A 15321-nucleotide genomic window follows, 5' to 3' on the forward strand; every position below is an offset into this window, starting at 1 on the left:
TATTATGTTTTCATATATGTTGGAAGCTGCTCAGAGTTATATTATTATAATATAGGACGCCCATATTTTCATCAATGTTGGAGGGGTGGCTGGCTGGCTGGCTGGCTGCAACCCACCAACATCCACAACCTCCATATAAATAGGTTTCCCTCCTGGAAGCGAGCTACAGGTGCCCTAAAGTTCTTGCTCTTCATGGGTACAGCTACTTGGCCAAGCTTCCTGGGTGCTCCAACAGGTGGCTGTTCTCCAAGTGCAGCAGAAAATGACTGAGGGAGCTATGGTTAGTATACACCAGGCATGTCCAACAGGTAGATCGTGATCTACCGGTAGATCACTGGACGTCTGTGGTAGATCACTGGCAGATCACTGGCTCCCCCCAAAGAAGCTCAACAACTTTGTCTCCCCTAAAAAAAGCTCACATTTTTGCCCTGCACCCCCTTAAAAAGTGACTTTCCTCCTCCCTAAAAGAAGCTCAACAACTGTGACCTGAACCCCTAAAAAACAGGGCTTTCCTTCATAAAAAAAGCTCAACAACTTTGACCTGAACCCCCCAAAAGGGGGTAGATCACGGCCAGTTTTTAACTCTGAGTAGATCTCAGTCTCTTGGGAGTTGGCCACCCCTGTTATACACCACATTCAGAGAGAAAGCAAGAAAAACACCACAACACAGAGCCACACCCTAAGCACACGCATATTCACAACAGACAGAGACCCCTGTTCTCCGTACGGTAGGGGTTTCCCAATCAGGAAACCTCCCATTTTTCATTTGTTCAGTCACATAAATGCCGCTTCCAGTGTGCCGCTTGGCAAGAGGACCGAGCGAGTGCCAAAGCCGAAAACTATTCCACCCGCTTTGACTTTGGCCAGCATGGAAGAGCTATCGAGAGTGCTCAGCTGTGGCTGAAGGAGCACATTAAACAACATTATATGCCATTGTCAGGATGACAGAGCAGAATCCCTGAAGAATAATTAAGAAGTCACTTAGCTGAATGAAGGACAAGGAAAAGGAGACCTCCCTCCCTGTGTCTTGAATGAGGGATTGATGCACTGATGATGAGTCACCACTTCAAAGGAGAGTAAATAGCTGCAGCACTTCACCCTCCATTTTCCTAGCTGGGGTGGGTGAGGTGGGGAGGGGGATGACAGGAATATGCTGATAACAGGGGATAAAACAAAGCATTTTGATCCCCCCCCAATTTATATTTCTGCTTTCTGAGAAGGCCAGCAATCATATGAGCACGCTGCTTATGCTCTCCAAAAGTGAAAAGAATACGCAACTTTTAAATATCTGAAAGTTTTGTGATGCCTGCATCGCTGGTTCAATGCCTGTGCAACACATGAACTTCAGCCTTGTTTCTCATTCCTGGCTTAGCTGTGCCTCACTTCCCATCCAACAATGCAGACCTGGTTTAATTTTATTCCCCAACACAGACCTGGCTTAACCGTGCATTCAACAGCACACAGCCAGTTTAACTGTGCATCACCTCCCATTCAGCAATGCAGACCTGGTTTAATTTCATTTTAAAGGTAAAGGGACCCCCGACCATTAGGTCCAGTCATGACCGCCTCTAGGGTTGTGGCGCTCATCTCGCATTATTGGCCGAGGGAGCCGGCGTACAGCTTCCAGGTCATGTGGCCAGCATGACAAAGCCGCTTCTGGCGAACCAGAGCAGCACACGGAAATGTGGTTTACCTTCCCGCCAGAGTGGTACCTATTTATCTACTTGCACTTTGATGTGCTTTCGAACTGCTAGGTTGGCAGAAGCTGGGACCAAATAACGGGAGCTCACCCCGTCACGGGGATTCAAACCACCAACCTTCCGATCAGCAAGCCCTAGGCTCTGTGGTTTAACCCACAGCGCCACCTGCGTCCCTTAATTTCATTTTACTCCCCCTTTAAACAGCAGCACAGAGCCCATTTAACAGCACAGGCTTGGCTTAACTGTGCATCACCTCCCATTCAACAGTACATGCCTGATTTAAATGTGCATCCATTCATCAGCACAGATTTTGCTTAACTGTACACCATTCCCAGCCCAATGGCACAGGCCAACATAGTTACAGAGCTAATCCAGATTTGCACTTGCATATCCCTAAACTGTCCTGATTAAATTGGGACATCCCATTTTGGGGGTCTTGTGCAGGCCATGTGACTTGCACGATAACATGCCCCAGAAAACAGGAATCCCGGTTTTCTGCTGCAACGTGTTGGAGGGTATGCACTTGTCCCATGCTTAGAAAGCATAGGTCTGAGCGGTTTTGTCCTTGCCCCATGGCTTTCTCCTGGAAAACCTGCTGTTTATCGATAAATTTTACCAGTTTTGCAGAACTGAATAAAAAAAATGTAGCTGGCTTCTCTCCAAAATCAAGGAGGGAGAATGGAATGGGGGGTGGAATCTGTGTGGATAAGCTCTACATTTTCAGGAAATTCCACCTGAAACTGTCCGAAAAGCATGATAACGATATAATAAAGTAGCAAAACTAAACACAAACACATTTTAATAAAAGCAATCGCTTGAGGCCGCAGCTATCAGCCGTCGCTATGAGAACGGGGCCGGGGACACAGTGAGGTGCAAACAGGGCCACCAAGATCTCCCTGTGTGTTTGTTCATGTTTTCAGCTTCCCTTCCTTTCTTATCTCTGAATAAATCTGGTGGCTCTCAGGGAAAGAAAAATGCAGGAAGTTTGATTAGCCTTTACTAGTCGATGCTGCTGCAGTCTCTGAATGGATTGATCTGAAGGATGGTACATGCTGGGGGAGAAGATAAAAGAAATTGGGGTGTGTGGCAGAAAGTAATAAAATGGTAACTGGGGTTTGTTTGAAACTGAATTGGATTTCAATAAAAGGAAAAGACTTTGCTCTGCTGAGTCTTTTAAAAAAGACTCAAGCACAATTGTCTAAGGTACAGCTAGGGAGCCCCAGGCCCAGGGGGCAATGTGGCTCTCCAATTCGCTCCATCTAGCCCTCCAGGTCACACACACCCTCCTCTTCTCCCCAGGCCACCCTCCCTTCACCATCCCTGTTTTGCACCCTCTAAGTATTTACACCAGTCGAGAAAGCATCTTTGAACTTCGATAATGCTTGCTTGCTTGCTTACGGTACTTACCTGGGTGGGGGACACAGGGCCATTGTTTGCTTTTAAGGGAAATGGTTGTCAGAAGGTTGCCTGCTCCCTGCCATTAACTGCCCCATGCTCCTTTCCACACACTCTGCATTAACTTCAAGCATGGAAAACTGTGTCACCAGAGGGCACCTGTTGAGCATTGCATCGTGTGGCAACTCAATTTTCTACCCAATTGCCCAGTGAAACTAGAAGGCATTCACGGACAAATGCCCTTCCCACTCTACATGCAAGAATCATGTAGCCATGCACACCTTGACACGGTTGATGTTCACACCACTCATACTCCCACTGCGGTCCACGAGAAAGATGAATTCTCCGTGGCTCTTCCTGAGGTTGGGTTGGACCGTCCTCAGATCAGGACAGAAGTTCAACATGATCACTGGGTGGTGAGGGATGTCCTTGTGGAGCCGCTTCCTGATGATTTCTGTCTGCAACAACCAACAAGAAAATCTGTACAGGCTGTTGTTGTCTTTCATTTAAAAACAAGCAAGCCAGTTTAATTTCTTAGAACGGCGGGTCCTTTTCATAAATTAGAATCATGGAGCTGAAGATAGCACTTCCCATTAGAACCTAGGGTTCATCCACACTTTCGCTTGGCCTGCATTTTGATCTTACTGTGAACTGACCAATTCCCCCCAGCCTGAGAACTTTTCTTGTTCCGTGGCTGTGCCTTGTGAAGATCTGGTCTTACTCACTGGATCGTACCAGGTGTGTGGAACATCCAAAGAGAGATTTTGCTTAACCAAGCTTCCATTCAGTGGGTAAGATAAGATTGTGGCAAGGTACAGCTGTGGAACAACGAGAAAAGCTGGGGAAATTAATCAGTATACAATATGATCAAAACAGGGGTCAAGGAAATGTGGGGTGAGCCCTTTTTCTCAGTGGTCTTTATACCTTTCCAGAGAAAGAGAGAGGGAGGGAGGGAGGGAGAGAGAGAGGGAGGGAGAGGATACACATATTCTCCCTTTCCCTTCTCTTTTTCTTTTTTCTATGCTGTTCTTTATCTTATATACCCTATTTCAATGCCATTACTGTTATTAGTTTTATTTCTACACACTTTTTCCCATTAACTCCTCATTCTCTCTGTATGTGTATATGTGGGGTGTGTGTGTGTGTGTGTGTGTGTGATGTGTGTGTCTTTTGTGATTCTTTGTATTAACATGATTCCTAACGGATTGATTGAGATAATTATCTATGTAATCACATCCAATGAAATGTGTCATTGCTTCTCTCCATTTGTCTTCAACTTTTCATTATATAAATACCCGCTCCCCCCACCACACCCCGCGAAAAAACAATGATGAGACGTTATGAAGATATCAGAACTGCATGACGATATGAAAACATTTATCTGCACTTTTAAAAGGAAATAACGGTGGGATTTGTTTAATAGGATGTCTTGTGTCATGACCGATATGGATGTACCCATCAAACTACTTCCTCTCTCACTGGCCACTTGGTAGCAACCATTCCATCAGGCTGCAAGAGAGAGAGAAGAGAAGCAGAACATTTCATCAGCCCAGTTGAGAAGCCAGTGATATGGGGCTCCTCTCCTCTTCCTTAAACTGTTTATAATTTAATGGCCATTATAAGAGCTTTGTAACCAAGAACTAGTGCCATAATTCACTTTTCCTCCTCAGTCCCTCCTAGGGTTTCCATATTTCAAAAAGTGAAAATCCGGACAGAAAAGTTAAACTCACTTTTTTTTTTTGCAAAGTTGAGCCTTTCCATCCTGCCTTTTTGGCCAACATTGTTGAGCTTTGTTTTGCAGAGTGTGAAAAAAAAAGTTTTGAGCTATTTTTAAGGGAATTCGCCAAAATCTACACTTCCGACATGAGTTGCCATACGTCCAGATTTTCCCAGACATTTCAGCGATTTCCGCCCAGACAAGGGCCAAATCCCAGCTATGTATGGGAAATTCCGGCTGTGTTGCAACCCTAATTTTCCTCTTGTGCCACGTCTAAGGGCAGGGCCTCTCATGGGCGTAGGCAGGGGGGGCAGGAGGGGGCAGTTGCCCCCCCCTAGAAGCAAAAAAATTAATGTATTTTACAGACCATAACCAGCACTTTTCCCCTCCAAAAACTGAAGTGGAAAGGGCTTTGCTTTAGCAAGAGCAGCTAAGTCTCCTCTTGCTTGGGGGGGGGGGACACAGCAGTAACAAAAACACATCAAATAAATAAAGCAAAGTGGCTACCAGTAGTTAAGCAGTTAAGACAATGGAGCATATATCCCCAGGCAATATTCGATAGCTGACCATTTCACCCTATTGTTCTTAAGTGGGAGTTGTTAATGAGCATTCAGGAGCATTAAGAGTTCTATTGGCGATTTAATGAGGGTGCAGACTCAGAGGATTCAATTTGACTAAGGTGGCTCTGCAAGGCTAAAAAGAAGTGAATAAGAAAGGGGGGGCTGTAGCTTTGACAGACACAGTGATGTTTATAAAAAGCATTGGTGTTCCAGTCTGCCCCTCCTCCTGCATCTGTATACTGTAAATCAGGGGTGGCCACCTCCCAAGAGACTCTGATCTACTCAGAGTTTAAAACTGGGGGTGATCTACCCCCTTTTGGGGGGTTCAGGTCAAAGCTGTTGAGTTTTTTTTAAAGGAAGGGAAGCCCTGTTTTTGGGGGTTTAGGTCAAACTTGTTGAGCTTCTTTTAGGAGGGAGGGAGGCCCATTTTTGTTTAGGGCTTCAGGTCATAGTTCAACTTTTTTGAGGGAGGAGGAAAATTTTGGGTGAGCTTTTTTTAGGGGTGCCAGTGACCTACCAGTGATCTACCACAGACATCCAGTGATCTACTGGTAGATCACAATCTACCTGTTGGACGTGCCTGCTGTAAATCAAGCAGAGAGAAAGCTGCTTACAAGGCTCCTGTACATGCAGAGTTCCAGCATCACAGCGTCATCCAGAGACACCCACAAATATGAGTTATCTCTCTCTCTATTTCTTCCTTCCTTCCCTCCCTCTTCCATCCTTAATAAAATACGGGGGGGCAGATAAGCCCCACATAGAAAGCCCATCAACATGGGGGGATGACTCTTTCAAATACGGTATTTACCAGTAATTGGGGGGGGGCACCTAGGCCTCTAGGAGTTGGATGCTATGCCTAGGAGTAGGACAATTCAAGAAAGCAGAATGATGCATATGCTATGGTAATATATCAATAGAATCATAGAATTGTAGTTGGAAGGGACCACAAGGGTCATCTAGTCCAACCCCCTGCAATGCAGGATTTTTTTCCTAAGGTGGGGCTTGAACCATGGTTGAAATATGCTGATATGCAGCAACGCCTCGGAGCTGTCGTGGCTGCGGCCGTGTCTTGCCTCGCCCTCGCCCGCCCTGCCACCCCCTCTCGCCTGCCCGACCCTCCCGTCCTCTCCAGCCAAGCAGGGTAGCCGCCAACGCTACCAGCCCCAGAAGCACAAGGTGGCCGCTGCTGCCACCGCCACAATGTCATCAGGCCCGCCGGCCCTTTAGCCCCGCCCACTTTGTGGCCCCTCCCCTTCCGTGCCTTGGCCCCGCCCCTGAACGACCATGGCTTGCCCCCCCCCCCTAGTTTTGATCCTGGCTACGCCCCTGGGGCCTCTCTTATTATTGATTTTAGTGAGTTGGTCTCAGAGTCTTCTTTTGGCTGAAGAGTGTAGGCAAACACTTCCAGCACGGCTAGCCTTGGTTTGGAACTCAATAGTGCTCTGCCAAGAATAAAATGTGTTTTTGCTTAATCATCTGAGTCCCCCTGTGCTTTGAATTGGGAAAGACATTTGCATGGGTTCTTATTAACACCCTCAACCCATTATCCAATTATGGTATAAACTAACAAAAGCTCATTAGTTGCCCACTGCCTCCTCAGGATGTTTGTCCCACATAATCCCACTAGCTAACGAGTATTTGCATAACACGCCAAAGACAGGAGCTTAATTACAATTTCCTACCGACATTCTGAAACTTAATATTTTAAGGAAAGGAAGGAACTCCAGCAGAGTCTTGTGGAGGCTGTTTGCCACCAGAAATCGCTCCATTTGCTGATTTCTTGGATATCTTCAACTGGGCACCCCTACAAGCTGCTGAGTGTAATAGGATTGCTTTTCCTATTCAATGCACATTGATTTCCCTACCGTAGCTATTCCTCCATAATATAATGGGAGACTTTGTCAAAAGCCTTACTAAAATCAAGATACGCTACATCCACAGTATCCCCATGATCCACCAAGTTAGAAACTCTATCAAAAAACAAAAGCAAAAAAGATTCATCTGGCATGACCTGTTTTTGAGAAACCCATGCTGGGTCTTAGTAATCACAGCATCTTTTTCTAAGTGCTCACAGACTGTTTAATTATCTGTTCTAGGACCTTTCTCGATACTGAATTCAAACTGATAGGTTGATCGTTTCCTGGGTCCTCTCCCCCACCCTTTTTGAAGATGGGGGACACATTTGTGCACCTCCAGGCTGCAGGGACCTCACCTGTTGGATCAAGCAAAAGGCCCATCCCGTTCAGCATCCTGTTCTCACACTACCAATCAGGTGCCCCAATGGAAACCCTGCACAACAACAACTCTCCCCACCCATGATTCCCAGCCACTGGCACTTAAAGGCATCCTGCCTCTGACATAGCCACTGAGGCTAGTAGCCATTCATAGCATTATCTTCCATAAATATCCAAGTTGCTGGCTGTCACTACCATGTTGGGCAGGTCCCATAAGTTAACTGTACAGTGGTACCTCGGGTTGAGTACACAATCCATTCCGGGGTGCTGTTCGCACCCCGAAAAATATTCAACCTGACTGGTGCTTTAGCGCATGCGCAGAGCGCCGATAGAGCGCTTCTGCGCACACGCACAGCACACAGAACACTTCTGCACATGTGCGAAGCATGCAGAACGCTTCTGCGCAAGCGTGCGTGGTGGAAACCAGAAGTAAACACTTCTGGGTCTGCCGAGTACTTAACCCGAAAATATGCAACCTACAGCGAACGCAACCTGAGGTATTGCTGTATGAAGAAGTCTTTTCTTTTGTGTATCCTGAACCTCCCAACATTCTGCCTCATTCTTAGAGGTCTCTTGAGTTCTAATACTATGGAGAGAGGGAGAAAATCTTTTCTCTATTCCCTTTCTTTGCAGCCACAGAAGTGCAAAGACCTACACTAGTGGCCAAAATTGTGGAAACCTTTTGGGACAAGTGTATTTCCGAGGTTTGGTGGTTCATAACACCACTTTCTTTTGGAGTAATACAATAATAATATGTATCAATGGAAATATAATTTAATGAAGAATGTAATGCAACAAGGTTTGTTCAATTATCTGTATTCTATCAAATGTTATAGCCAAATAACCAGAAAAAGGAAGCACAACTTGCTTAGGTTGATATTCAGTAGGTTGATATTCATTTAAATGTAGCCAATGAGCATGACTGTGTAAAGACAGCCAATTAGGTCTTTTGAGCCATCAAACCTTGGAAATACGTTTTTTCTAAAAGGTTCCACAATTTTGGCTACTAGTGTAGCATCCTGCTTTCTATAGTGACCAACCAGATGTTTCATGGAAGTCACAGGCAACACCTGGGGGAAAACATCCCTCCCCTATTATTTCCCCACCAGGAATTCAGAGGCATGCTGCCCCAGAACATGATGTACCTGGATCATAGAATTGTAGTTGGAAGGGACCCATACGGGGTTCAAACCTGCAACCTTGGCGTTCTCAGCACTGCACTCTAACCAACGGAGGGAGCTATCAGCAGAAGTAGTGAGCCTATGGGCCCTCCAGGTTGTAGAACCAGCCAAGCTAGTGTGACCAATGTTCAAAGTTGATGGGGGTTAGAGCCCATCAACATACTGAGGGCTGCAGCTAAGCTCCACAAATAGTAATGAAAACTATCAATACCCATCCAAACCTCATTTCCTCAATGAATTTGGGCCAAACTGCACACCACCATTATGGGTGCAAACCATGCTTATCGCTGGCTGCTCTCAGAGTGGTTTAAGAGTCAATCTCTCTCCTCCCAGGCAGTGTTGGAACTTCATGCTCCGGGACCGGGGGCGGGGCTGGCGCACGTCCTGGGGCGGGGGCGGTGCCTGTGGGGGTGTGGCGCCCAGCGTGGGCAGCTGGGCAGCCGCGATGGCACCTCACTGGGATTGTGCTGCCTGGGGCGGGGCGCACCCCCCCACACTCCTCTTCCTCCGCCGGTGCTCCCAGGGAACTCTGAGAACTGTAGCTATGTGAGGCTGGCATAGAAAATGGAGGGAAGACTGGCTCGCTCTTCTGCCCCTCACCTTTCTCTCGGCACTTGCATCTTTCTTCGTCCCTTTAATGAAGTCATTCCGCCCCTTCAGGTGCTGCTCATATTCCGCTGGGGACATGTCACCCTCTTCCATTAAAACATGGGGCATGTGAGGCTCTGGAACCGCAGGGAGATTGGGAGAGAAAAAGAAGAGGTTCAGGTTTGGGGGATCTACTTTGTGATTTTTCTAGAACTTTGAGATCCACCGTCAACAGGAGCTGGGGGCACCGAGAACAGGGTGTGTGTGCTTTTTTCAGCCGGAGGAGACAGGAAGATGGGTAGAGTGTCTGTAATAAACTAGTCTACTGTACAAAGTGTGGGATAACCAACCTCATATAACCAACATGCTTAAGTCCAAGTAATGCATGAAGGGGTTAAGACCATAGAGTAAGCTGTCCTGCCAGGTTCAGCTCTCCTTGGGAGTGAGTAGGTGCAAGGTACATTTTTAACAAGTCACGCCCCCAAATGACAAATGCAGAGGCAAGATTGGATTGGCAATTTACCAGGGGCCAGAAACTATTGACTGTCCCTGGTTAGGTGAAGCATATTCAATATGTCATGTTTCTTGCACTGTCTAAACAAATAAGGAGGGATCTCTGGGATGGGGAGGCCCCAGAAGTCAAGAGACAGCAAGCATGGCCCACCTACCGCTTGGATGGATCAGGATCTCCACGGGTCGGTCAAAAGTATGTTTATTGGCCAGTGTGATCACAATGCTCTTGGCAGATCTGGCTGAAGGAGCGGCATCTGCGCGGATCTCGTGCGTCGGGCTTTCAACTCCTAGTTGGGGAAGCCAGCATATAATTGTAAGTAACAGCAAACTCATGCACTGCTGCTTTGAATGCTACGCTAAAAAGCAGGATGGTAATTGATTTTAATACTGCTACTTTTCAACAAAACGTTTTCAACATGTTGGCTGTAGCCTTGCTTGCAGTTCAAGCCCTACTGAAGGGTAAACTATACTAAACTCAAACTGAACTATGTGCCGGTGCATGTTACAGAAGTCATGCCTGCTTCACTCCTCCCCGACTTTTGCCGCAATAGGAGCCATGGTCTGGCTTAGCATTATGTGTCGTTGGTTTATTTCCAAACAAAAACATGAGCTGTGAACCAAGGTTTATTCTTTGCTTAGTACTCATGGTTTGTTCGAGGGGAAACAAACCATAAGCCTAGGTCTGGACATAGTGCTAAGCCAGACAATGGCTTAGCTTCCAGCCGGGCAGCAGAAAAAGTTGGTGTGAAGTGTAGCAGCCTTAGTTTTTATCCCTTGCACCAACACCATGCACGAAACCATAGTCTAGTAGTTTGACTATGAGCAAGGGAAAGGGCCATAGCTCAGCAACAGAGTATCTGTACTGGTCAAAGAGTGCCATCTGCCATCATCTCCCATCATCTCTGACCATTGTCCATGTTGTCTGGGGGCTGATAGGGGTTGTAGTTCCATACCAGGTGGATGTTCAAAAATGTTCCCATCCCTGCTCTCTTTTATATAGACTTACCTGCAAGTAAGCATGGTCCTCTGATCTCCAGGTAGAAGCTAAACTCATACTCAGTAGGATTCGTCGCCTCCGTTTCCAAAAGCCGAGCCAGACAGAATTTTCCAGGCTGATCCGGAGTAGCAGTACCACAGTAGTGTCTGTCTCTGCTAAGGAGGAGGGAAATTGTATAGGGAATGCCAAAATGCAACTTTCAGCTTGTGCACAGGCCCATCTAAACCATCGAAAGGACTTCGAAATCCCCATCCAAAATCCTCCCTGTATTTTCGAGTCTTGAACAATCTGGGCTTCCCTTAAAAGCAGAAGCAAAAGTCTTTAGATAGCATGGAGAGCGATCTATTCCCCTCGCAGAGCTACAATTCCCAGAGTTCCCTGTGAAGAGGGATTGATTGTCAAACCACTCTGAAAACTGTAGCTTTGCGAGGGGAATAGGGGTCTCTGAACAGCTCTCTGCACCTTTAACAAACCGGAGCTCCCAGAATTCCTTGGGGGAAGCCATGACTGTGGAAAGGGGTATCATAGGGCATTCAGGGTATGCTGTGCATGTAGCTTAAGAGGCACACACGAGGCTCCCAGGTGACTCTGCCATAGTGTCCCTTCAGACCATGCTTTAAAGCAGGCATCCCCAAACTGCGGCCCTCCAGATGTTTTGGCCTACAACTCCCATGATCCCTAGCTAACAGGACCAGTGGTCGGGGAAGATGGGAATTGTAGTCCAAAACATCTGGAGGGCCGAAGTTTGGGGATGCCTGCTTTAAAGTCTTGGCAGCTTTGCCCTAGGATGTGGCAATATTGTATCTCCCTCCCTCCCTCTTGTAGCGCTAGCTAACCCCATCAAGAGCAATATTCCGTGTCGGTCCCTTACAATCGAAGGTGGTGTCCAGAGAGGGTGGCAGCAGCATCTGTGCTATTCTGGGGGACCTTAGGGACACACACAGCTGGAAGGAGGACCCTCACAGCCCCACTGGGAAGGGTCTGCAGCTCTGAGGAGGTACTGATGCAGATGGAGACATTTTCCTGAGGAGGAACGATGCCCAAATTGGCCACAAAGACGATCCTCTCCAAATCCTCATCTAGCACAATACGTCCTGTGTAAAAAGAAAAGAAATGACAAAACGTCAAAACATCCATATCCCCAGCAACCCCACCCACCTCTCTCCATAAGGGTTGCCACAGTCTAGTTTTCAGAAGTTCAAACTCAGGGGTCAGCAACCTTTTTCAGCTGTGGGCCAGTCCACCATCCTTAAGACCATGTGGTGGGCCAGACTATTTTTTTTGGGGGGGGGATGAACGAATTCCTATGCCCACAAATAACCCAGAGATGCATTTTAAATAAAAGTACACATTCTACTCATGTAAAAACACCAGGCAGGCCCCACAAATAACCCAGAGATGCATTTTTAAATAAAAGGACACATTCTACTCATGTAAAAACATGCTGATTCCCAAACTGTCCATGGGCCGGATTGAGAAGGTGATTTTTTAACCGGGAGACTGGAGGCTCGGCTTAGAAGAACAGCGGTGGGGACGCCAAGTGGCACCCCCCCCCCCCCCCGTCGCGCCGAGCAGGCTTTCTACCTGGAGCTGGAGGTGCGCGGCTTTGGAGTCGCCAGGGGGGTGGCGCATGCGTGTTACGTAGCGGGGTATCTCCACCCCCCCAAGCGACTCCAAAGCCGCACACCTCCAGCTCCTAACTCCAGGTAAAAAGCCCGCTCGGTGCATGGCAATTTGCCGCCCCAGGTGTTGGAGCAGCTTGCTACGCCGCTGCCAAATAGACATAGTTCTTGCCTAATATACACATTTTTGCCAAGCAATTTCAGCCTAATATACAACATTTTTGTACGCAGTTTTCATTAATATCCTCCTTTTAATGCACACACATTATCTTACTATATGCATTTTGGTACGCCACATCATCATTCGCTATGAAAAAGTGTCTGAGCAGCTTATGAAAAATGACAATATTAAGAATAACGCAAAAACCAAAGCAATATATTTCAATAAAACAATTTCAGTACAGTATACCCATTTTGATCCTAGTCTGTATGTGTATTGGACTTGATTATTTGTTTGCTTTGAATGTATGTACTGCTTGCTGATATTTTCATTCTTAAATTGCTTTGGGATGCCTTATGGGAAGCGATTCATGAATGACACAAATGAATAACTCTCTGTGTAAAGGAATTCTACCCTGCACAGGTCTGGGGCACTATCAGATTGGGGAGTGGCAGGGGGAAGAGAAAGTTCTCTTCAGTTTTCAGGAGGGGTTTGCTGTTTACTTTACTTGACCTTTCAAGGTGGCCAAAGGTATTCTGTTCCCCCTCCTTAGCTTTTAAAACTTTTTTTCCCTTAGAAAAGTGGCAGAACGCTGTTTTTGCCACTTTCCAGATAAGGGTGGCTCTCGGCTGCCACTCTGCCACCTAGTGGCCCAGAGGGCCTACACCCTCACCAAGAGTCGCTACCATCTTAGATGTGGTTGTATTTTCCTCACAAATAATTATCTCACCACCTTCGTCCGGTGCCCTGCCATTGGGGAGGCTGCAGCAGTCGACGTAGCAGTCGTCAATTCTGGCCTTGTCTTTGATTTGCACGGTCACAACCCGTTCGGAAACCATCGCCTCAAAGCCAACCACAGTTGTGTATTCATCCAATGGGTAGACAAAGAGCCCTGCCAATGGGAAGCATCCTTTCAGGAGACATAATGCTTATGCCTGGGGTCAAAGGTCATTGGGGCTGGGGGTGGCTAAGGCAAGGAACCTCACACCTGGGAACCAAATCTGACCCTAGGGACTTTCTCCTCGGGCAACATCCCAGGCCAATGTTCTGAGTCCCACGGAGATGTCTTGGAGGGGCTGGTCAAACCAGGATGAGATGGGAGGAGTTGGAAGAGTTACCCACAGATGACCCTAGGGAAGCTCTGTGGTCCCTTTCCTATCAGCTCCTGCACCAGTCTCCATTCCTGCCAAGTTGCTGTCAGAGAAATAAGGCACCGGGCCGGAAATAGCAGACCGGAAGTAGCACTGCTGCCATTTTGGAACTGGGTGGAGCATGCTCAGAAGTGACTTTTGATGCTGCTTTGCCCAGTTCCAAAATGGCCGCCACGCCAGAAGTCGCACTGCAGCCATTTTGGAACTGGGCAGAGCAGCATCAAAAGTCGCTTCTGAGCATGCTCCGCCCAGTTCCAAAATGGCCGCCGCGCCAGAATAAACCAGGAAAAAACAAAAAAATCTGTTTTTTCAGCTGGGAACAGCTGGAAAAACGGGGATTTCCCGGGGAAAACGGGAGACTTGGCAGCTATGCCAGTCTCACCTTCAGTGCTGGATCCGCCACCTGCACAACTACAACCTACCCCTAGTTCAGCATCCCAGGAAACACCCCACCCCTAGCCTGGTCTACTGTTGCTGACACTCCCTCTGTCACTTAGGTCGTGGAGGCGCTAGTACCAGCATGGACAGACCGATCATGCCCAGCCCAGCTGAAAGAGTTCCTGTTTGGTTGCCCAGCGCAAAGAAACATTCTGCTTGCCGCACTGAAGTTGCGTCCACCCCAGTCCTAGGCACAGGGGCCCATGGGGCATGTTGCTTGCTGGATCAGCAGCATCTTAGCTTATTTAGCCACATGAGATTCCAGGGTCTGAATCAGCTGGGTTCCTGGACGTCACCACTAACACCAGGTGTGCTTACAGGGATGGGGCAGGTGGCAAACTGCAGGACGCCTTGCTGTGGTTCTCCTCAGAGAGGGTTACCTCCTTAGACTCTTTAGGAAGCCTCTCCCACTTATCACCTGAGACAGATTAATAAGGCTTGAATACAAGCATGGGTGCACATTCCCTCTGTCCCTTACCTTCAAAGGGGTGGGTCTCTGAGTTGCTGTAGGTGAGAGAGGCCGTCATCCCAAAGGCATAGCCGCTGACACAAGAGGTCACCTCAGAGGCCGCGAGAGGGAGAGCAGAGTTGGTCATCCGGTTGATGAGCCCCGGCATGGTGCCAATCGGCTCTCCAGACTGGAGTGGGGGAGGGGGGAAACCACAGTGACAGTCAGATTGTTAGCTTTTTTTCTTGGCAAGTTAACTCAAAGATTTATATGGGCTGAGGAATGCTGGGAGCCCCATCACCTGCTCCCGCTTGGGGGACCAATTGTTAACACCTGCCTGAGGGACGCCACCCAGAAATACTTGCTTACAGAATCACTCCTTCATGACAGGTGCTAGGCCAGGCCAATGGCCCATCCAGTCAGCATCTTGAAACCTCCATTCTGGATGTGTTTCCTGATTGGTGGTTTCATACCCGCCAACATTTCTACAATGAAAATAGGGACACCCTAAATAATAATAATAATAATAATAATAATAATAATAATAGAAAAATTATACCCCACCCATCTGACTGGGTTGCCCCAGCCACTCTAGGCAGCTTCCAACATTTATTTAA

At 47.5% G+C, this 15321-nt stretch overlaps 1 protein-coding gene across 1 annotated transcript in view; it reads right to left on the reverse strand.

The window, feature by feature from the left end:
- VWA5B1 (von Willebrand factor A domain containing 5B1) overlaps positions 1–14873 on the reverse strand; it is a 46788-nt gene extending 31915 nt beyond the window's left edge. Inside the window, exons 1-7 of the mRNA XM_035120569.2 lie at positions 14735–14873; positions 13401–13559; positions 11757–11979; positions 10895–11040; positions 10044–10175; positions 9388–9512; positions 3377–3553 (exon numbers count right to left, since the gene is read on the reverse strand). Of these exons, the coding sequence (XP_034976460.2) occupies positions 3377–3553; positions 9388–9512; positions 10044–10175; positions 10895–11040; positions 11757–11979; positions 13401–13559; positions 14735–14873 (1101 nt within the window). The remainder of the gene's footprint in view (positions 1–3376; positions 3554–9387; positions 9513–10043; positions 10176–10894; positions 11041–11756; positions 11980–13400; positions 13560–14734) is intronic.
- Between the last annotated feature and the right edge of the window lie 448 nt (positions 14874–15321).

This window comes from Zootoca vivipara, chromosome 6 (assembly GCF_963506605.1).
Source record: "Zootoca vivipara chromosome 6, rZooViv1.1, whole genome shotgun sequence".
NCBI classification, from domain to species: domain Eukaryota; kingdom Metazoa; phylum Chordata; class Lepidosauria; order Squamata; family Lacertidae; genus Zootoca; species Zootoca vivipara.